This window comes from Panthera uncia, chromosome C2, assembly GCF_023721935.1.
Source record: "Panthera uncia isolate 11264 chromosome C2, Puncia_PCG_1.0, whole genome shotgun sequence".
NCBI classification, from domain to species: domain Eukaryota; kingdom Metazoa; phylum Chordata; class Mammalia; order Carnivora; family Felidae; genus Panthera; species Panthera uncia.
Window position 1 is genome coordinate 28161026 of NC_064810.1, and position 23809 is coordinate 28184834.

At 35.7% G+C, this 23809-nt stretch overlaps 1 protein-coding gene and 1 long non-coding RNA gene across 4 annotated transcripts in view; one reads left to right on the forward strand and one right to left on the reverse strand.

Annotated features, from left to right (window-relative positions):
* SAMSN1 (SAM domain, SH3 domain and nuclear localization signals 1) overlaps nucleotides 1–5642 on the forward strand; it is a 156465-nt gene extending 150823 nt beyond the window's left edge. For both annotated transcript variants that reach the window (XM_049627988.1, XM_049627987.1), the window contains one exon: nucleotides 554–5642. In XM_049627988.1, the coding sequence (XP_049483945.1) occupies nucleotides 554–756 (203 nt within the window). In that variant the 3' untranslated portion in view covers nucleotides 757–5642. The remainder of the gene's footprint in view (nucleotides 1–553) is intronic.
* LOC125920815 (uncharacterized) overlaps nucleotides 1–23809 on the reverse strand; it is a 101290-nt gene that overhangs the window by 7681 nt on the left and 69800 nt on the right. The window lies entirely within an intron of this gene.

Consider the following 23809-nt stretch of genomic DNA (forward strand, 5'->3'; position numbering starts at 1 on the left):
AACATAGGAAAATCTGAGTGCTTTAAGTTTTATTAGTTAAATTCCAAGTAATTGAAGTCTAACTGTACATTGCTGCCCACAGAGATTTTTTTTCATTAATCTACATTATCATGATTCTAGAATTGTTCACAAAGATCACCATTGAGGTGTATTGTACAGTTAAACTACAAAAGACTTTTTCTAATGTTACTTTAAGGAGTATTTGGACAAGGCATCAGTCAAACTGTGGATACAATCTGCTTTCTCTGGCAACTTATCATTAATGTAAAATGAGAGTCCATATTGATCTTTGCTTATGCAAGCAGTTCACATGAATCCCACAAAACTGCAAGTGAGCAAAAAAGAGGGCAAACTTTATCTTCTAGGATATCCAGGCTTGAATATCTGAGTGTAAATATCTCTTTAATAATAAACAAATACATTGTTTACTTATGGAAGTTTCAAATGTAATGAAGTCAAGGTTGGTACAGTTAAAATGGCTCAAAGATGAATGAGTGCATGAATAAAACTTGTCTTGGCTTCTCCTAACTACTGCCCTCTTTTCCATTTACAGCTATTCAAGAGCAAGAAAATGAATCTGTGCCCCTATCCTTAAGCCCAGACATCTCCTTAAATAAGTCACAGTTAGAGGACTGCCCAAGGGACTCTGGTTGTTATATCTCATCAGAAAATTCAGATAATGGCAAAGAAGATGTGGAGTCTGAAAATCTCTCTGACATGGTACAGAAGATTACTATCACAGAGCCAAGTGACTGAATACACATTCTCAACTTTGTATCTACAGACACATTCCACTTTAATTCTATTTGAGCTAAAAGATCAAATAGGAGAGAAAGAGAAGTATTTGCGAATACAACCTGAAGTTAAAATATTTTAATCAGAATGATTTTACACAAAAGTTCATGTCTCCAACATTCCCAATTATTGTAAATAGTATGTATATTTATTATTTTGAATGCTACATGTTAATATTTCATTTGCCTGTATGAGAAGAGGTATGGTGTAAGTCTTTGGTGTGTGTGAGATAAGATTTATTCATCTTTATTTTCTAAGTGCAACATGAAAAATTCTGCAGTGAAAAACTCATTTTTTCATCCCTGCCAGTTTTGAACTTATGTACGTTATTGAACAAATAGTAATGGAGCGAGTATCTGTATAACCAATTGTCCAAGCAGCAGTTACACTCATTTTTATACTTAATAGGAAAGTGTGAGTTGACACTGGAGACATTTTCTCTTGATCCAGAGTGGAGTTTTAGTAATTATTTTTTGTTGATTTCTTCACTGTTATCTGGTATAAAGGAAGAGTTAACAAGATGCTGTCAATTCTTATTTAGTAAAACTAATTTTAATAATTGTACAGATGTTTCATTTTCAATTATAAATATTTTAAATTTTGAAATAGCCTAATTTTAATAATAAAAAGAACTACGTGCATTTACTCTTTTCCACACGAGTGGTGCTTAAGGTATTTTTTAATGTTTTGACTTCTAGACAAAATATCTCTTGCCATACAAGGTTTTATAGTCTCTCTCTCTCTCTCCATATATATATATATATATATATACATATATATATATATATATATATATATATATATATATGAATCCCACAAAACTGCAAGTGAGCAAAAAAAAGGGCAAACTTTATCTTCTAGGATAGCCAGGCTTGAATATCTGAGTGTAAATATCTCTTTAATAATAAACAAATACATTGTTTACTTATGGAAACAATATATATTGTTACATATATTATTTTAATATGTATAATATTTTATTATATATGTTTTATATATATATATATAAAATTTCCAAATCAATCAACACTTCAATCTGTCTCCTCCTGATAGATCTGTGTCATCCAACTTCCTGAATACTTCTATGTCTTAGTCAGCTCAGGCTGTGTAACAAAATACCACAGATTGGGTGGCTTAAACAATAGAAATTTAATTTCTTACAGTTCTGGAGGCCAAAAGTCCAAGATGGGGCTGCAGCATGGGTGGACTTTAATGAGAGCTCTTCCTGGCTTACAGATCGCTACCTTCTCACTGTGTCCTCACACATCAGAAACAGTAAGTTTTCTGGTGTTTTTTCTTAGAAGGGCACTGGTCCAATCATGAAGGCCCCACCCTTACAGCCTTATTTAAACTAATTATCTCCTCAAAACCCCATCTATAAATACCATACACTGGTACCATACACTGGGGGTGAGAGCTTCAACATATGAACTTTGTGGGGAGAGGGGTCCAGTTCAGCCCATAACACTCTAGAAGCTTCAACTCAACATACCTAAATCTTTGATTTTCTCTACAAATTTTCCTCTCCTTTTTTATTCCAAACAAAGCTCTCTCTTTAATGGCACCAATACCCAGTTACCCAAAACAGAAAATCATTTCTCACTTCATCTCACTCATACATTTCTCATACAGATTCAATATGTAATCAAGTCTGACCTCTAGATGTGCTCTGCCATTCATGGCTTTCTATCCATTCCCATGGCTACTGTATTGCTTTGGAATGTCATTATCTCATATATTAAATAGTGCAATGGCTTTCCAACTCACCCCTGTTCTACCTGTGCCCTACCTTTTAATCCATCCTCCCAACAGCTTCCAGAAAGATCTAACCTGTATAGCAAATCATGTACTTCCAGCTTGAAATTTTTTTTTAGCTCCTCACTATCTTTAGTATAATATTTAAACTTTCCTCAAAGATACATAAGGTTCTTCACAACCATTTTTTTTTACCTAACCTATGAGTTGTATCTTTCCTCTCCTTTCTCTCATTCTACACTCTGCAGCCATAACAATCTAGTTGCAATTCTACAAATTCACTATTTCTTTTGTGACTTTTCTTATGCTATTTATTTTCCTGGAGTGGCTACTATGAATTTCTACGTCTAGGAGCCTCCCTCTGTTTTTCCTCTTAAGACACATCACAAAAGTCACTTACTCTGTGAAGTGTTCCATGATTTCCTTCGGTGTACTTCTCTGTGTTTCCATAGCAACTTGTATCTCTGTTGGTTATGGCACTTAACATATTATACTTTATCTATTTGAAAGGCACTTGTCCTTCCACAACACTGTGATCTTTTTGTGAAAGAGATCTCTGGTGCCTGGTACAATACTGGGTACAGAATGGGAACTTAGGAAATGTTTGCTGAAGTGCATTGAATGGAATTATTCCCATATAACAATTCTATATTTATGTTTAAATCAATGTACTTAGTCTCTAGGTAAATGCCTGCCAAAGTGATCTAAAAGTTTCTTAAATATGTAAAACACAATACTTTAGGAAAAATCAGGAAACACAAAATGTTATTTCAAATGCTGGGAGACAATATTACACTGTTAATCTCTAGTGTATTTTTCCAGATCCATGAGATTTAATCCTATATGCAGCGCCCAGGTCAGGAGTAAATCACATGCCTACTTCTATTCTCCCCTCTCCACAGCAGGAAATAGTGTTTCAGTTTCAACCCTCTAACATGCTTCTTGCATCATGGCCCCACTCCTGGCCATGGTCAGCACTCCAAATAGATTATTCTAGGACCTCCTTGGACACTGCGTAGCCACTGACCATAATTTTTAAATTTTCATCAACCTGCTGCCTCAGGGAGTTCCAGAGAGTACAGCTTCTTTATGAAGATACCAAGAAATTGTAGGTTAGGAACCATCTAAGGAACCACTTAAATGTAAAATGGTGGAAATTGCTGGTGAAATGTCCTCAGCCATGATTTCTATCCTTTTAAAATGAATATCTGGTATCCGGTCAAGGATTTATGGAAACGCTTATGAGCAGAAATGCCACAAAGGCCATGAGGAGATTCAAGAAGAAGAGAGACTGGATTCCATGAGGTTCAAGTTACCAGAAGGATGACCCCATCACATAGCACAGCACTGAAAAGGATACCTGTAGCCGTATACACCACACTAAAGAGAGTACTGCTGCCTTCATTTCACAAACTGGATCCCTGAAGCTCATTTTCCTTAGGTTTTTCTCTCAACTATGGAAGCTGGATAAAGAGGAGTGAAAAGGCAAGACATAGTTCATCCAAGGCGGTGAGGCAGTTGAGAGACTTAGAGCTTCCACTGCCCTTGACTAGAAGATAGACAAGAATCTGAGCCTTTCAAGAGTGGATGTGAAGATGGTTAGAAAGTTGACATTTTAATGGTTACCAGATGATCACACTGGTTCTAGGTTGAAACCTGGTTTCAAGAGAGTTCCAGTCTTGTTCATTTATTTGCTCCCCAAGACATATATGCTCCCCAAGACTATGCCAGTAAAGGCCCTTTGGCTCAGATAATCTGCATTAAAATCTTGCCATAGTCTCTCACTGGAACAAGCTGAGTCTTTCAGTACAGAAATGTTGTAAAACTGTTCTGGGATGCAATGATTATTCTGATCCCAGGAATCAGAAATTACAAATTCAAGAATGATGTGAAGTATGCATGGCTAGAGAAATTTTATTCTAAGTATGGATAAAATACTTATAATAATTTTTTGATAATAAGAACAAAAATGAGATCATTTAAATTCTCCCCCCTCATCCGATTCTTTTCCTGATATAAGTACCAATATATCTTAACCCTGAAATTGTTACCAGAAGCTTTTCTTTTTTATCAGTTACATTTCTAAGATAATGAGTTAAGAAATAAAATAACTTTTAAAACTTCTAAAGTGATAGCTAAAGATTATCAGGTTTTAGACAACATCCAGTTCACTGAGGTTAGTCAAGCGCCTTGCAACTTCCTGTGTGAGGCCAAATTGATGACATTTCATGTTGAGAAACTTCCGTTACAGGCCTAAGTTCTGAGAAAAATAACATGAAGAAATTTTAGATACTCTGTCACGCCACACACACACACACACATACACATACACATGCTTCCATTCCCCCCCCCACCACCAAAGAAAACTGTGTAACTAATCAGCATGCACACTTCAAGAACTCCTTCCTAAAGTGGGAAGTCATGCTAAAATTATGTAAAGGTTGAGAGAAAAATGAATAGGGACTAAATATAGGTAAAAGAACAGCAGTTTCTAAATTTGACCAGGTTTTCTGCCTACAGAACTAAGATGGAAGTAACCCTTACTTTAGGCTACCTCCTATCTTACCATTGAATTCATCTGATCACACCCAATGTTGACCCAGAGGTCCTGGTTTGAGGATTATGTGACTTTGGGTGGATCACTTATCCTTCAAGCTTTTTTTTTTCCCTCCTCTGTGAAATACAAATACTATAATACTAATATTTCATATTTCTGTGTTGATTAAATGAGATAATGTGTGCAAAACACTCAGCACAGTGCATGCACTGCATGCATAAAAACTAATATCTGAACATAAAATAAAAGTAGTGCATACGCTACCATAGGACGGGCTTAGGCTCATACTAATTGAAATTCTTCAGACCCAGATTGTATGAGGGCTAGGACAACTGTGTCTTCCAGTAGCAATGAGAATCAGCTGATTCACCAGAACTTCACAGATAAATGACTGTTTTGTCCTGACAGAATATTTCTTTGTTGAGTTATGACAGTTTAGGAAGAGGCTGTATGGTATTTAGCTTTGACTCCTCACTCTTGACACATAATAGGAATAATCACTTTTGAGGACTGAATGATTGAATATATAATTAAATGCCCACATTAATTAATTAAATAACATAAAACAAGATTTGGGGTTATTACTTTTATTACTGCATCTTGGGCCCAGGTCTTTACAATATGGAGTCACAGCTGACTGTGCAATAGCCCACACAGAAGCCCTTAGAAAGACACCTTAACTGTAGATTTTCACATATTTACAAAGCTTACAGGCATTTAGGCAAATGATCTGCCATGGGAAAATCACAGCACAGAGGAAAATATGAGCTTTTCATTATTCTCCCTTTCTTTCTTCATCATGCAAACTTCTCACATTTGAATTACCAACAGTCTGAGTATTAGGTTGTGTGCGTGATGTAGATTATAAATTAAGAAGCCATGACGGAAAAATCTTAGAAGTGACATTAGTGTGTTCAGAGATCTCCTTTGGCCTTCTGGGGTCCCTGGTGGGCCTGAGGGCAGAGCACTGTCTCCTCTTAAGGAAGGAGTGGAATCCTGATGCAGAAGGCTAACGGGATCGTTTTCCTCTCTGAGTTTTTGGGAACCGTGCCAAGTGAATGGGCAGGAATCATTCCATTTGCAGAGTAAAATGGGGTGAAAAGCACTTCTGGCACACTTTGTCCATATAAATTATACTTGTTTGCAATTCATCAACTCCTTCTCTACTTTATATCCATATGTAATGTAAATGATCATCTTTCTCTGAAGCTCCATAACGATGTGCAGCTCCAAAATGTGATATAATCAGCTAAAAGAGAGCAGATGGAAGTTTTTCCCCCAATATGCATATTCATAAAAAAATAGAGAACTCAGCAAAAGGAGATACAAAAGTACTTCTACCCTGGGGGGCTGCTGCATGGACTTCTGTACAAAAGTAAGTTGGTTTTCTGCAACTATTCATTCTTGAAACCTTTACTCATTCATTCCTGCAGCAATCATTGAAAATGCTCCAGAAAAAAATCTTTTTGAAAAGTAACAAATATATTTCCCTTTAGCTTTTTTTTTCATTGCACCTTAGAACCCATGATTGAGGAAATGATGGTTAAATATTGTACCAGAGAAATATAATTAGAAGGCAAACCATGTAGAAAGGTGAAGACTTCACCATCCCTTTAGCAATACAGACTACAGACATTAAAATTCACGCTGATATGGGCGCCTGGGTAGCTCAGTCAGTTAAGCGTCCAACTTTGGCTTAGGTCATAATCTCACGGTTCATGGGTTCGAACCCCGTGTCGGGCTCTGTGCTGACAGCTCGGAGCCTGGAGCCTACTTCTGATTCTGTGTCTCCCTCTCTCTCTGCCCCTCCCCTGCTCACGCTGTCTCTCAAAAATAAATAAATGTAAAAAAAAAATTCACACTGATATACTAAAAAAAGCTATATAGAGAGAATAATAAACTGTCTGGATAGCATTTAGCTATTATACACACACACACACACACACACACACATATATATATATATATATATATACACACACACACATATAAATATACATACATATATTTACTCAGAGTCTAAAGTTGTCCCTTTGTGTGTACTGGGTAAGTAGCATTGCTACTAGAAATTTTGTTAATGAAAACAGCCTCAGGAGATATTGTGAAAGAAAATAACCATAAAAGAAAATTTAAGAAATGGGTAAAAAAAAAGGAGGGGGGGCATAAGAAAATCATTCAAAGTGTAACTATGAATTTTGGTCACAAAACCAAAGAGGTTGTATTCATACCAAAATTAGATGTTTCTGACCCTGCATGTCTCCCTTCAGATCCACTCTCCACATGTGAGGCCCTGATATCCTTTTAGAGAGGTGCATCTGTATGGACAACATCCTTGATCTGTACCCTCGGGTTCCTGTTGGGCTCAATGAATGGGAAGCCCCATCAAGAGACTGGACGGAGGGAGAGGAATGAGGTCAGGGTATTTGCTCACCCCATGAGATCACCTTATGTTGCCTGTCTCCCTTAAGGAAAGGTCTAAAAGTGTCATTCTGTACATGATTCTCCTTCCTTCAGATTCTGGTAATTGTTCCTTTCCTCTTACTTCTAAAGGCTTAGATTTAATAACTGTTCTGTGGCTGTTAGCTCACTACCTGCACAGCCTTTAATGGTTCCTTTACCCTTCACCGTGCCTATACTGTTGCAATTAGTCCCTTTATAAATCAGCCTTCCTTGAATTATCCTAATTTGATTGTGCCATCTGCTTCCTTTTGGTAGCCGGACTAGTGTACTGATCTATCATTGCTCATGACTTTCAGTTACTTAGGTCATGTTCTTGAGTCTACTGAGCATTGCTCCATGACTCCAGCATAACTACATTTACATGGTCTCAGGTCATTTCTATCTGTTTCACTACCAGCCTCCATCCCTACTGACAAATAGCTTTAAGGTAAAGCATTTCCACTAACACTACCAAAACTCATGCCCTTTACCCCTTTCAATTTCTTATTAATCTGTTTAATGAGGCCCATGCACATATTTCTCCTTTTTCCAAGCAGCTAAGAATCACTGGAATACGATTGGCAGCATATAAATGAAGGTTTTCATGGTGCAGTTCATACCAACCTAAATGCATGGAACACATGCTCTATCCTTTCCTAATAACAGTCTACTTTGCTGTGAAACATAGGATCATTTCTATTGGGATAATATACAACCTACCAACATTAATATTCATCCATCAACTATGTAATAAAATAGAATGAAGCAAATGCATATTTTAGCTGCTTGCTACCTAATCAAAAATATCTGACATTAATAGCATTTTGGCTTTTTTATAAATGAGATGGCACATTGATACTGGAATTTTACTAGTGACTTTTCATTGCTAAAATTCTTTAATTCTAAGTTATATTTCACCTACAATATCATTTGCTAACATGGGTCTCTCATACACAAAGCCTCAGGACTCTTAATCTCAAAAGAGGTTATCGTAAAATATGGATGCCCAGATAATTTGCATGATTAATGAAAATATGTTTTAGAATATTAAACATTTAAGATGTTAGCATTTAGTAGGCTTTCTGACATAAGTTAAAAGACTATTAGAATGACTGATGAATTGCTACAGTACATTAGCCCTCAGAACAAGGAATGTGCTAGAGGACATTTATGCAACTTCTTAGCGTTCTTGTTTTTTTCTTCTTCTTCTTCTTCTTCTTCTTTTTCCCTTCCAGCTAAGCTGTCCTTTTGTGACCTTGGATCACTTGTAGATGACCAAGCATAAGACTGCAAAGTTTTGAGAAACTTGAAAATGAAATGGAAGACCACTGACAGAGGGACAAAGAAAGCAATTGTATTAACCAGGGCTTTACACCTAATAGCTGGCGCATAGTAGGAGATGAATAAAAATGGGCCAAAAAAATAAAGCATCTTCTCTCCTGGTTCAAATGTCTTACCTCCACACAGTGGAAAAAATGAAACAAAATTCTTCCCTGTTCAGGCACAAGGTCACTGACAGTTTAGCTGTTCACAACTAGGCAATGTAGACAAACTTATTCTTTCCATTTGTTAGGAACTGTATTTCAAAATGAAGCTCCACCTACTGATATCTTCCTGGAGACTTTTGTTTTTTGATTGCTGCAGAGCTTATCGGGACCTATTTGGTCATTTATTTCCTCCTCTTGTTATCCTTAGAGATGAAATATACCAGAAAGGACTGTCATGGAGGTGTTTATATCCCCACTGGGTAAAAAGTAAAATACCATTGGAAAGGTAGGACCACAAGAAATACCAAAATAAATTCTTAAGGTAGGAGCAATAAACTGCTTAATGGCCTTGTTTTGGAAGAGACAATTAACATTACTTTAATTTATGTGAAGTATTATCATGAAGTTATGAGCTCCCTCTCTGAGCCCTACTTGCCAAAGCCTGCTTCTTTAGGCAGCATTTCCTTTATAGAACTATTTAGTTTATAGTTCTCCAGCACTCACTTACTGTATGGCACCCTCATTCCTGTGTCAGTGAGCATAGAGAAAAATATACTATTATACATCATCTAGAATTCCACCTCTTAGTCAATAATGCAAAAATGGGCAGGGGAAAAGTATAGTAGGCTGATTAACCATTCCCAAAGACAGAAGATCCTAGTGCACAGAGCCTCATAAATATTACCTTATTTGGGTAAAGGGTCTTTGCAGATGTGATTAATTAAGGATCTTTATATAGATAGATTCTGCTGGATTATCTTGGTGGGCCCTACATATAATTACAAGTATCCTTATAATAGAAAAAGATTTCTTACAAAAGGAAGAAAATGTAGTGTGAAGACAGAGCAAAGAGATTTGAAGATGCTGGCTTTGATGATTGAGTGATGTGGCCATAAACCAAGGGATTCTGGCAGCTACCAGAAACTGGAACAGTCAGGAAACAGATTCTCTTCTGCAGCCTCTAGAGGAAGTGTAGCTCTCCAGACATGTTTTGAGTTGTGGTGCAGTGATAACTGATTCGGGACTTCCGACTTCCAGAACTAGGGGAAAATAAATTTAAGCCACCAAGTTTGTGATAACTTGTTATAACAGCCACAAGTAACTAATACCATGGATAAACCATTCCCAGCCTTAAAGAGAAGGATAGTAACCCCTATACATGGGTATTACTAGTAGACAATGGGAAAAAAAATTACAGTATTAACAACCAATTTAATAGAAAGGAATATTAACATATATATCTCCTGAAACCTGTGTATATTGTTCTTCCTTACTTTTACATGTGTTAGGTGAATGTATTCAAGCAACTCATTTTTTAATAGGAAAAAAGCTCTTTTATTAAAATACCTAATTTATAAATATGACAGTTAAATACATACTATTCTTACCCTTCAGATGTTTTAAAATTTCACTTAATAGGAGTATGCTTTCTTTCATCCTCCCCTGTAATACAGCTGTTATGAGCTAAAGGATAATGCAAGTTTAAAACATTCTTGTAAAACAAAACAAAACAAAAACTAATTTTGGCTTTATTAAGAGTAGAACCTTCTTTAAGACTTGGAAATATATGTTTTGCTGAAGCAAAAATGTTTTTGTATGACTTATTTCGTCCTTCATTCCTTCGTTCCTTCATTAAATATTGATTGAACATGTTCTGGGTGCCTGGAAACTATACTAGGCTCTGGAAATAGCAAGATGAACAGCAACAACACCTGTTCTCAAGGAGTTAAAGAGTTCAGTTTACTCCTTTGGCAAATGTGTAAATAAGTAAATTCCTATGAAATGTGAAATGCTAAAGTAGTGACCGTAGCAAGTGGTGTGGAAGCAGGATCTAAAGATAAATCATTCACTTTAGATGATTCTATAAGCTTGAGAAGAGTTAAGTTGTGTCTTGGTAGAAAAAGAATTTAACATTACAGTGGAAAAGTTTCTTATTCCTTATTTGAGACATTTATAGACAAAATTGTATTCAAGGTTATAGACAAGATGCAACACCTTCAGATTTTGGATAACGGAATTAGCAAATTATGGTGGTTTTCTCATGGTTTCAAAAACAACTACTTGTACAATAAAGGTTGCTTAATTAAAACTTATCCAACTGAAACATCCATTTATCTGAAACAAATGCTTGTGCTATAGACATCAACCAACTCTTCACATGAGTAACTAACAATAAGCAATGGGATGATGCTCGATGAATATCAATTAAAACAAATTCCTCCCAATAAACTCTTTCTTAAAAAGATACATTCCTGCATGGGCGTATATTTATATGCATGCACGTATACTTTGCTATTGTAACTTGTCTTCTTTAAAACATTAATTAGCATTAACTATTTATCTTAAAGATTTTAAGCATACGTTTCAGGTGGGACTAGCTACATAATGGGGGATGTCGAGAGCTTAGAATAATGGCCTAGCACAAAATCAAAATGCAGAGCCCCATATTCAAAATTATTAAGACTCTTAAGACAGTAGTAGCAGAACATTAAAAAAATACGGAGCCTTTGTGGGAACAGAGTCCTGTGCAACAACACAGGCTACATGTCTGTAAAACTAGTCCTGGTTTCAGATATTCCTTATCAATTGTCCCCATTTGGATTGTCCCAAGGGCCATATTATAGATTATGAAAATGAGAATAACCTGCCTAAAAGTCACATTATGGTCATATATTTTTTTGCACAGGCCTATGTTAACTATAAAGGCATTGTTGGGGACCCATTAAAATTCTATTATGATCAAAATTTTTCATGCTTGCTTGATTTCTCTTTTCTCTGCTTTATACAAACTTATCTAGCCTATGAAGCAGGAAAAAAAATGCTATCGTTTCATTAAACTGTGTCTATCAGCCCTCTTGCACTCGGTTGGGTTTGTGTGACAAGTTCTGGCCAAAGTTAGGACCTAGCTCCTAAGATCTCCTTTGAGGTTCATGTTCTCACCTCACTAGGTTTCCCTTATTCTTTCCTGTACTTTCCCACTCCTTTATTTGTATAGCTGGAAACAATGAACTCTGAACCAAAGAGCCCATTATAGGAAAAGCCTGAACCCCCGGGTCATTTTTGGAGGACAACCATTCAGGCTCTTTATGCGGCTTGACCCATATTAGAGTGCCACACAAAATTAAACTTTAATGTCTTAAGCCACTTATTATTACCCTAATACTCTATGTTTGATAGTATGATGGTCTGAGACAAGGAGCATAGGACCCAGACCGGTATTTAGCTCATTGAGCGATTCTGAAACACCTTTTGAGAACAATGACTAAAGTCATCTTCTCAGTTGACTATAAATCAATGTGCTAGTCAATAGCTATGGTATTATCTCATGGAGTTCTTTACATTCTTATAATAACATGAATTTATAATTTACTTTCTCTTTTATTTGATTTTATAGTTTCCAAAGCACTCTTTCTTATGTATTTTTAGAGGATTCTGGGACATTGTAAAGACTTCAAAATTTATAGCAGTGAATTATCAGGGATGGAATGACCAATAGCAACAATGACACTTTGTCAAACATCCCTTTCAAATCTCACAAATTGTCACCTGTCAGCTTATAGGACTTACAGACCTCAATAATTCAGATTACCCAAGTAAGTATTTGATAGAAACCTTGGAATCTGGGCTGAGTCTAAGCATCTGGGGACACTGCTCTTAGGAAACTCGGTTTGGTGTTACTGGGAGGGACAAGGGGAGATGGCCAGAGTGCTTAGAATAATGGCAAGCGTTCTTTTCCCTTTGGCTGCAGAATGTCAGCATTTATGGGAAAAAGTCGATCAAGTACTTACTGGATCTGCTTAATCAAGCATAATTGTCACCATGTGACTGGCAGTTATTGGAAGCTCCTGTGTGAGACAGTGCCAGAAACAGTATGCAAAAAACTACCTATATTTTAGATAATAAAAGAAAAATAACTTTTCCTCAACACAGGAAATGAACATGATGCAATTTAAAAGCATAGATTTTTGGAATGTGAGAGATTTGGAATAAGACTTGGTTTCAGCACTTATTTGTTTCAAGTTCTTCTAGTTTATTCCAGTGTAAAAGAAACATTAGTGCCTACATTGCAGAGTTGTATCTTAAACAAACTTGAACAAGTAAGGCACCTAGCATGATATCTGCAATGTTTTACCTCTGTCAGGTCCATTGTTTGTATTAGTGATATTATCTTTGGTAATAATACTTTAAGAATTAAGAATGAAGGGGCGCCTGGGTGGCTCAGTTGGCTAAGTGTCCAACTTCAGCTCAGGTCATGATCTCATGGTTGGTGAGTTCGAGCCCTGAATTGGGGTCTGTGCTGACAGCTCAGAGCATGGAGCCTGCTTCAGATTCTGTGTCTCCCTCTGTCTCTCTGCTCCTCCCCCACTTACCATCTGCTCTCTCTCTCTCTCTCTCTCTCTCTCTCTCAAAAATAAATGAACATTAAAAAAAAAAATTAAGAATGAAGGCGCACTCCCAGGCACTTTCAAATTTATATAATAAAGAATCTTACCGAACATCCTTCCTGCCCTCTTTAAAATTTAGAAATTATTTTTCCCCAATTTTTTTAAAGACACACAGTGTCAAGCATTTATAATCACCCATTTTTCCACACAGCCAGACATATACATGTATTTCAAATAATTCTTTCAATTGTCCAAATACTCATAAATTGTAGGAAATAATAATTCATTAAATATTTATGAAATATTGAAGTATCATATTCACACCAAGGGAGTTAAATGAGAGAAATTACTTTTTATCCTGAATCTTAAAAAGGACTCTGGGAACTATGATTTATGTAGATTTTCCTAGAGTGTACCTTTTATACTGCCTTTATAAATGTTTTATTTACTATGCTTTAAGAGGTCTAGGATAGTTTTCCTCTGAATAAAGCCCCAAAACTCTTTAAAATGTAGGCAAAGTATGTAAATTTAAGGATTCTTTACTAGTGCATTTCTGAAACAAGAATCAGATAGCACATAAATTTCTATTAATAAAAATCAACTATCTTTTTTCAATAATTAGAAAGCTGTCTCAAATTTTAACGTGTACTGCATGTTGATAAAAAACTCAGTTATCCAATAAATTGTTATTTTAGATGAATTAAAGGTATTGTAAATGTTGAAATACCCAATTCCCACAAAAGATCCCAGACTAAACTGTGGTAATATCTAAAAGACCTAAATATACCTTCTGATATAAGAGAAACAGAATGACAAAAAGTTAGAGAAGTTAAGTTCTATAAGAGAAAAATATCTGTTTATGCAGTAAGGATGTTTCATGAATTAGGAAGTTCAATAAGTAGATAAATGTTTGTTGATTTTATTGTGAACTTGTAACGGACAATGTGTCTCTTGCCCTATCTATATAATTCCAGCAAATACAAATTGAATATTTTTTAGATAATTAAAACTCTTGTTAGACACTTTGGAATATATGATCATAGGATACATGGTGTTTTCTCTCAAAATGTTTGCAGGCTAGCTGAGGAGGCATGACAAATATCAAAAAGTATCATAGCAACAGAATCCTGTAACAAGAGATGCATCATAGTGCCAAGCCAACAGGACAAAGTAATAGCTGTAGAGTTCAAAGAAGGGAGACACCACTAAATGTTGGGAGATAGGATATTTGTCTTCTAAACTGAGACACTCTGGTCCTCAATATATATATTTTTGGGGGGAATGAGGCGGAAACCAAACAGACACTATATAACCATATACTAGGTAAGCTATTTTTGAAGTACCAACTACTTAGTTGTATACAATATGACTTATGTGAGTTATTGTCAGTTAAAAACTGAATAATCACTAATCACCCCAGAGTGAATTTCAATGTCCCACAGTAGACCAAATTATTCATTTCTACATTCCATTTTCATTTATTTTTGTGGAAAATTGTTTACATTTCAGTGATAAAAGGAAATCTTTAGCCTATATAATTTTTCCATAAGCATTTTTATACACAAAAATATCATGTCATATAACATAATAGGTGATTAGTTGTGGGGCTAAATGTTAAATGGTAGGTGTTAGGGAGATTTATAACCCCTAAACATACTCCCAGACCTTCAGGGACTTATCTTCTGTTTAGGAGGTCAGGTTTTATATATGACACAATAATACAAGGGGGGCATACATTAAAGGCTGAATGAATCTATCAGACACAAGTGTCTCAGTGGTTATAATACTCCTCAAACCAAAAGAAGCCATTCTTATTGTAACCCTGGATTCATGAATGTGGAAATGGTGCAAATAAAGCCTTCTTCTATTTCAAATTCCCCCAAATTTCAAATATTTACAATAATACAATACAGGTAGGGGTGACATCTTAGGAGAAAGGAGTCCCTATATATTAGTCACTTGAGTGTCATAAAGAATGACTTTTACAAATTATATACTTGATATTTGAATACTAATGGCTATATCCTTAAAAGAAGGGACTCTTGACTTCAAGGAATCATAGATGTCAGACATGGAGGGGACTTGGAGAGGGTCTGTTCCAATGCCATCATGGTGTAGAAGAGATGGAGGCCTAGAGGAATAAAGGTCCATCCATGATAACATCTATTCACAAATGAGAAGAGTTCAGATTTGCATTGGGATCTTCTGGAATTAACTCCAGGTATCTTTCCTTCATAGCATGCTGCTTCACCATAGGAGTAACACAGGGTACCAGGTAAAGTTGAATATTTAACATAATTTCGCTGACTGAAGTTATGTCTTATCAAGAACAAGTAACTTCTCTCACCCATACAAATTCTCTGAAATCTGTGTTATACATACATACACTATACAATAACATATGGTCCCTAAGTAGGAAAAAAGTAGAATCACTAGTTTGGACATCATTGACCCAAAGTAATAACAAAATAGAAATTGTCAGCAATATAATGTTTGCCCATATAGAATCCTGATGAGAATCTATAAGAATCTATGAGGATGCTAATAGAGAATAAGAGAATTTATAAGCCCAAGGAGGCTTTCACAAATCTTTGCCACATCTGCGTGTAAATTATGAAATCTATGCCAGTCAACTGAGAGAAAAGTCATACCTCCTTTAAGAAGTCTTGAATGCCATCAGGACCTTATGAAACACATTTTGATTAGCGAAGTGAAAATGAATCACAATCATTGGCAAAGGGTTGTGCTACAGTTTTCCTCAAACCAGTAACGCTTGGTTGGAAAGAGGTGGAGCATCAAGAAGAAAGATATACTCGATGCATTGCATTTTGATTAGGCTCCTGGATCTCCATATTTAAGACTTCTACCTTTCCCAGGGCTCGTCATCGGCTGATGATAATTACAAACACATGGTAATGGCGGGCCTTAAATCAAACATGCATGGTAGATGTGCTGTCACGGCAAGAACCAGCTCGTTGCAAGCTGGCAGGGAAGGATGTGCTTGCCTTTCAACTGGCAGAGCAGGCCCCTTGGCTGGCACAGCGACCAGCTCTGCCTTAAATCTTCCTGAGAAGTGTCCTGTTATAGGACTTTGCCTAATTTAAGATGTCTGTCTTTGGAGAAATCCTTCGTAACGTTAGTTTCATTTGCAGGTTGCTGAGGAAGATCGCTTGGGCTGCAGTGTTGCCCAGCTGCCTACAAAGCCCCTGCTCATCAATAGTCCTATCTAAAGAGTCCACTTTGACAAGGGGCCATCCAATGACCTGCCAGTCATCCTCTTTTGCCAAAAGTTACATGTGAGCAAAGTGTCTTGAACGGATATGAAGCCTCTGGTAAAGTAGACAATATAGATTAATAGTCCACCCTGGACAATTCTAGTCATTTGAAGAAGTAGTGTGAAACTGGGACACTTCTAAAGCAAAATTTGCCAAGTATATTTAATTTTAAAAGTAAAGTTATGGTACAGCCAATTGAGAAGAATCAGCAGAGGAAGAAAAAAAAAAAAAAGAACCAAAGTACAATCTTTCATAATTCAGAAAGAAGCTGTATCTGAGACACTGTGGATTCAGTTTCACGGAGAGTGGTTTTAATAAAATTACAATAAATATGGCACCGTGTTTCAGTGTTATTTTATAGGCATTTCATCTTTGAAATCACAGAGCATATTTTCTTAATCTTTAAATCACTAATCTGCTAATAGAAAATGAGCAAGTTTTCAATGCTTGCCAGAAATGAGAGGCACTCCCCCTATGTCTACCCAAATAAAATTCTACCAAAATATATCAGTGAACTCAACAAAACAAGCTGAGAGCATTGGTAGGAAGAATAAATCAGTCTCTGACGAAGCAAATCATTTTTGTTTCGTTCTTCTTGTTCTAGTCCAGTTCAGCCTCAATTGGCCTCTGGTTTCACTTTTTCCTGTGTCTCTGAGTCCCTTATCTAATCCTACTCTCATTTTGCTCTGTTGGTCTCACAAGCCTCCTATATACATTGACTCATTCTTGCTTCACCTTTTATTTCTTTCCCTGAGCACTTTCTGGCTGGTTTCAAACCTGCCTTTCTTCTTCATGTGGCTTACTGTTTCAAAGTTTCCTCAACCGCCCAAAACTAGCAGTTATAAACATTCACAAACACAAATATTTTAAGTAGAACAATCAATCCAGAACAATCAATCTGTATTCCCAAATACAGATATGGTATCTTTGGGATCTGATATCATGCCAGATGTATATCTCCTCAAAGCTCATTTCTCAAGGATCTAAAATATGCTTTGCTGAGTGCTCTCTCTTATATGTCCTGGGATGAGCTCATCTATTTAAAAGTACACCCCAGCTCAGCAAAGCTATCCTTCAAATTTATTTGTAAGTCAATCCTTTGGAATTCTAAATGTCTTTTCTAATGGAAACTATCTTACACAGAATGGTGTAGGTCATCAACCAATTCCAAATATCTACCTCGTCCAGAATAGAGGTTTCGTTCAGAATAGTACTGAATGAAAAGATATTGGGGGCCCATTTGGTTAGAGCTGAAACACATCATGGAGATTACATAATACAACTCTTTTATGGTATCGGTGAGAAAACTGAGATTAAATGGCTAACTTTTTCTTCCTTATATAACATCCTCTTCTTTACTGTAAAACCTAGGTATTATATAAATTAATCCACACAACAATCTCAAAAGATTGGTATTCCTATCCACATGAGACACGTGAGACTGAAAGAGCCAAGTAGCTCCACTAAAATCACGCAGCTGGCACCAGTAAAGTGATGGAGCTGGGATTTCAACTCAGTTTTCTCAGACTTTATATGTGTCCCAGTCCACTACCCCTCACAATGCCAGTCATACAGTTTCACCGAGAATCTGTTTTGAGGCAAAATTTACCTGTCTAAGGTCACATTTCTTTCCCATACAATGGAAGAAAAGTCACTTTTCTTATCCTCAAATACAAGCCACTAGTGATGGCCCTATGGTCTAGGGTCGAGACCAAAAGAAAAAAATTGTGAATAAGAGTAAAGTGGTTAAAATGATCCCTAGGACAAAGCAACTTTTTTGACTTCACAGTCTATTCCAGCTACTGACCTATATTATCTCTCCTTTTGTTCACAGTCCAGGCTCTTCATTCTAAACTTGTTTTCTCTTTTTTACCTCCTATTCATGTTACAAATTACTGTAGTTAAGATTCTGCCTTTCCACCCCACTGCAATTGCTCTAACAAAGATCACAGTGACCTCTTAGTAGATCATTCAAATCCGTAGTTTTCAAACCATTTTCTGAACTATGTGGGCAGCATTCAATAGCTTTGACTATTCTCTTCCTAAAACTCTTTTCTCTTTTGTTTTTTATAAGCCCCATCCATCTCTGAACCAATCCCTATCTGACTCATTCATAAGCTCCTTGTTTTTGTCCTGGTCTTAAATGCCTTGTGTTTTCTATAATCAGGCCCTTGAATCTTTCTCTAAAAAATAAGTGGGTTTCAACTTTGCCTGAACATTAGAAGCTGTCCATAAGGAGCTTTTAAAATTCTAATAGAAAACACTTTAAAAGGCAGAGTAAAGGCCTCCATGTATCCATTCCTCCATAAAAGAAATGAGAATATTAGCAAAAATAGGCAAAATAAACTTTTTAAGAACTCTGGAAATTAATCAAAGGTTTTCAAAAATATAAGAAGCATTTATTCAAGAAAAATAGCTGAAACTTGGTAAGAACAAAGTTTTGTGGCATTTTGATTCTTCCTATCCCTACCCTTACCCCCCAATCTCTGTTGTAGCCTTCAAACCAAAAGCTACATGATTTTATTCATTGTGAAAAACAGCAGCCTAGCAGCCACTGGAACAAACAGAACAGGTTTGGAGTTACTACCCCCCCCCCAAAAAATTGCATCCTTAGAGAATTGTCATTATTTGCCTGTTTTTTATCTCCATTCTCAGCACTTATTTTTTGTTAACCTGGGTGACTGCTGAATCAAACTTGACTCAGCTCACTCGGTGTGAACAGACCTGCCCCTATGGCATTTGTCAAAAGAAAATCAATATCAATCGTTTAAAAATTCAGGTGCCTGAGGTAGCAATACCAGTTGGGTTAAGTAAGAAACTTACTAAAATATTATAAAGGAAAAACCAGGGAATGAAATGTTTATGTGGGATGTTGAAAATATTCGACATATTCCTGGAAATCTAAAAGGCCATATGCATGTGCAAGAATGTGCACATGCTCAGGAAAGACGTTGAGGAGGCTCTAATCTCCCATGTGTAGATGCCTGTGAGTCTGCACAAGCAAGAAGTGAAGGCTATTGTAGTGTTTTAAACTGCCTACTGGAGTATTGAAATATTCCTCCCCAACACACACAAATCCCTCAACAAAGTTGGGAAGACTTATTGGTTTAGTACATTCAAGGAGATTTCTGTCCAATCATTAGCTGACCACTACACTAACTGAGAAGAGATGTTGAGTTTTATACAAGACAAAGAATTCAGACTCTACAGAATTTGCTCAGGAAACTGAATAAACAAACCAACAGCCATAACAACCAAATCAATACCAAACAACAAAACTACAAGGAATGTGGGAGGGGGAGGAGGGAGCTGGATTTCCAGAGTCAGAAAGATTTATTTTTCAAGGGTGAGGCATGGGGGAACTATAACACATGCAAGGAAACAGGAAGTTATAGACCATAAAAAGGAAAAAAAAATAAGTGAAAAGAAACTGTCTTTGAGGAGCTCAGATACTGGACTTAACTAGACAAAGACATTAAAATAGCTATTATAAATATGTTCTAAGAACGAAATAAAACCATGTCTAAAGAATTAAAGGAAAATTTAAGGACTATATCTTACCAAATAGAAAATATCAATAAAAGGAAAAAATTGTTTTTAAAAGGGTCAAATAAAAATTCTGGAAATTAAAAGTATAAAAACTGAAATGAAAAAATTAATTATGGGGATTTAACAGCAGATTTGAAATGGCAGAATCTTAAGACAGAACACCTTAGATTATTCAGGCTGAAGAATAGAAGGACAGTTAATGAAGAAAAATTAACAGAGCCTCAGAGACTGTGTGATACCAATAAGCATACCAATATGCACATCATGGTTGTTCCAAAAAAAAAAGGAGACAGAGAAGGTAAAAAAACAAAACAAAACAACAAACAAATAAACAATTTGAAGAAACTGAGGCCAGAAACTTCCCAATTTGATTTAAAAAAAAAAAAACATGAACATTCACACCTAGGAAGCAACATAAATTCCAGGTAGGATAAACTCAGACAGATTCATTCCTAGACAAATTAGAGTAAATTGTCAAAGGCCAAGGAAAGGAGATGATCTTGAAAGTAGCAAAATAAACGTATCTTATAATGTACAAAGTTCCTCAAAGATCAACAGGTAGTTTCTCATGAGAAACCATAGGTTCTAGAAGGAAGTAGAATGACAGGTACAGGGCACTGAAAGAAAAACATTGTTGACCAATGTTCTCAAGAATTCTATGTTCAGCAAAACTATCCTGCAAAAAGGAAGGAGAAATGAAGACATTCTCAGTAATTGTAAACTGAAAGAATATATTGCTGGCAGACCTACTTTATAAGTAATACTAAGGGAGTGTTTCAGGCTATGAGAGGCACTAAACAATAACTAAAATGTGCAAGAACAAATAAAGATCACTGGTAAAGATAAGTGCACACATTAATATAAAAAACATTATAAATGTATTTAATTTGTAACTTTTTTCTGCTATTTGATTTAAATTACAGAAAACAATAACTATAAAGCTGTTGACTGCCTTATAACATGTAAAAATTTAATCTGTATGACAATAATGGCACAAAAAGTGAGAGAGAACAGGGCTATAATGGACTAAGTGTTTACAAACTATTTGAGTTAAACTTCTATTAATAAGAATTAAATTTTTTAAAATTTACAACTCTGTAATCCTCAATACAATTATTAAGAATCTTTAAAGTAAAATAAACAAAGAAATTTTAACAGTCTAATTCAAAACATCTATATATCACAAAAGAAGGAAGTAATGGAGAAATAAATGAACACAAAGACACTTACATACAGAAATCCTACCTTACCAGTAATTAAGTTAAATGTAAATAGTTTAAATATTCCAATTAAAAGACAGAATTTGCAGAACCCTCAACAAAGTAGGTTTAGAGGAAAAAGACTTCAACATAATAAAAGCCTTATATGAAAAGCCCACAGTGAGCACTATACTCAATGGAGGAAAAACTGAGAGCTTTCCCCTAAGGCCAGAAACAAGACAAGGATGTCCGCTCTCACCCCTTTTATTCAACATAGCACTAGAAGTCCTAACCACAGCAATCAAACAAAAAATAAATAAATAAATACATAAAAGGCATCCAAATTGGTAAGGAAGAAGTAAAATCTTTATTATTTGCAGACGACATGATACTCTATATAGAAAACCTGAATGAGTCAATCAAAACTACTAGAACTGATAAATGAATTCACTAAAGTTGCAGGATACAAAATTAATGTCAGAAATCTGTTCCATTTCCATACACTAATAATGAAGCAGCAGAAAGAGAAATTAAGAAAACAATCTCATCTATAATTGACCCAAAATTAATAAAATACCTAGGAATAAACTTAACCAAGGAGGTGAAAGACCTGTACTGTGAAAACTGAAAAACAAAACAAAACAAAACAAAAAACACTAGTAAAAGAAACTGAAGATGACACAAAGAAATGGAAATATGTTCCATGCTCATGGATTGAAAGAACAAATATTGTTAAAATGCCTAGAGTCTCAAAGCAATGTAGACATTTAATGCAATCCTTATCAAAATACCAACAGCATTTTTCACAGAACTAGAATAAACAATACTAAACTTTGTACAGAGCGCTCACTTCAGCAGCGCATGTACTAAAATTTGTATAGAACCACAAAAGACCCCAAGTAGCCAAAGTAATCTTGTAAAAGAGAAACAAAGTTGGAAAACTTCAAGTTATATTTAAAAAGTTGTAGTAATCAAAAAGCACGGTACTAACACAAAAATAGACACATAGATCAATGGAATAGAATAAAAAACCTGGAAATAAACACACAATTATATGGTCAATTAATCTTCAACAAAGAAAGAAAGAATACCCAATGAGAAAAAGACAGTCTCTTCAAAAGATGGTGTTGAGAAAACTGGACAGCTACATGCAAAAGAATGAAACTGGACCACTTTCTTTCACCATACACAAAAATAAACTCAAAATGGATTAAAGACCTAAATGTGAAACCTGAACCATAAAACTCTTAGAAGAGAGCACGGGCGGTAATTTCTCTGACATCAGCAGTAGCAACATTTTTCTAGATATGTCTCCTGTGGCAATGGAAACAAAAGCAAATATAAACTATTGGGACTACATGAAAATAAGAAGGTCTGCACAGCAAAGGAAACAATCAACTCTATTAAAAGGCAATCCTACTGAATGAGAGAAGATATCTGCAAAAAAATATTTGATAAAATGTTAGTAATCAAAATATATAAAGAGCTGATACAACTCAACGCACAAAAAACAAATAACCCAACTAAAAATGGGTAGAAGACATGAACAGATGAAGAATACATGCAGACACATGAAAAGATGTTAAACGTCACTCATCATCAGGGAAATGCAAATTAAAACCATAATGAGATATCATTTCACACCTGTCAGAATGGCTAAAATCAGCAACACAAGAAACAAACAATAGGTGTTGACAAGGATGTGGAGAAAAGGGAACCCTCTTACACTGTTGGTGGGAATGCAAACTGTTGCACTTACTCTGGAAAACAGTATGGAGGGTTCTTCAAAAAGTTAAAAATAGAACTACCCTATGATCCAGCAATCTCACTACTGGGTATGTGCCCCCAAAATATAAAAACACTAATTCAAAGGGATACATGCATCCCTATGTTTACTGAAGCATTATTTACAATAGCCAAATTATGTCATCAGCCCAAGTGCTAATCAATAGATGAAAGCATAAAGAAGGAATGGCATACATTCAGTCATAAAAAAAAGAATGAAATCTAGCCATTTGCAACAACATAGATGGAACTAGAGAGTACAATGTTAAGTGAAAAAAGTTACAGAAAGACAAATACCATATGATTGCACTCATATGTGGAATTTAGTAAACAAAACAAATGAGCAAAGAAGAAGAGAGAGAAACAAACCAAGACACAGACTCTTAACTGCAGAGAACAAACTTACAGTTATCAGAAGGGGAGTGGGTAGGGGGATGGGTTAAATAGGTGCTGGGGATTAAGAGTACACTTACGATGAGCACTGAGTAAGGTACAGAATTGTTAAATCACTATATTTTACAACTGATACTAACATAACGTTGTATGTTAACTATACTGGAATTAAAATAAGAAACTTAGTTAA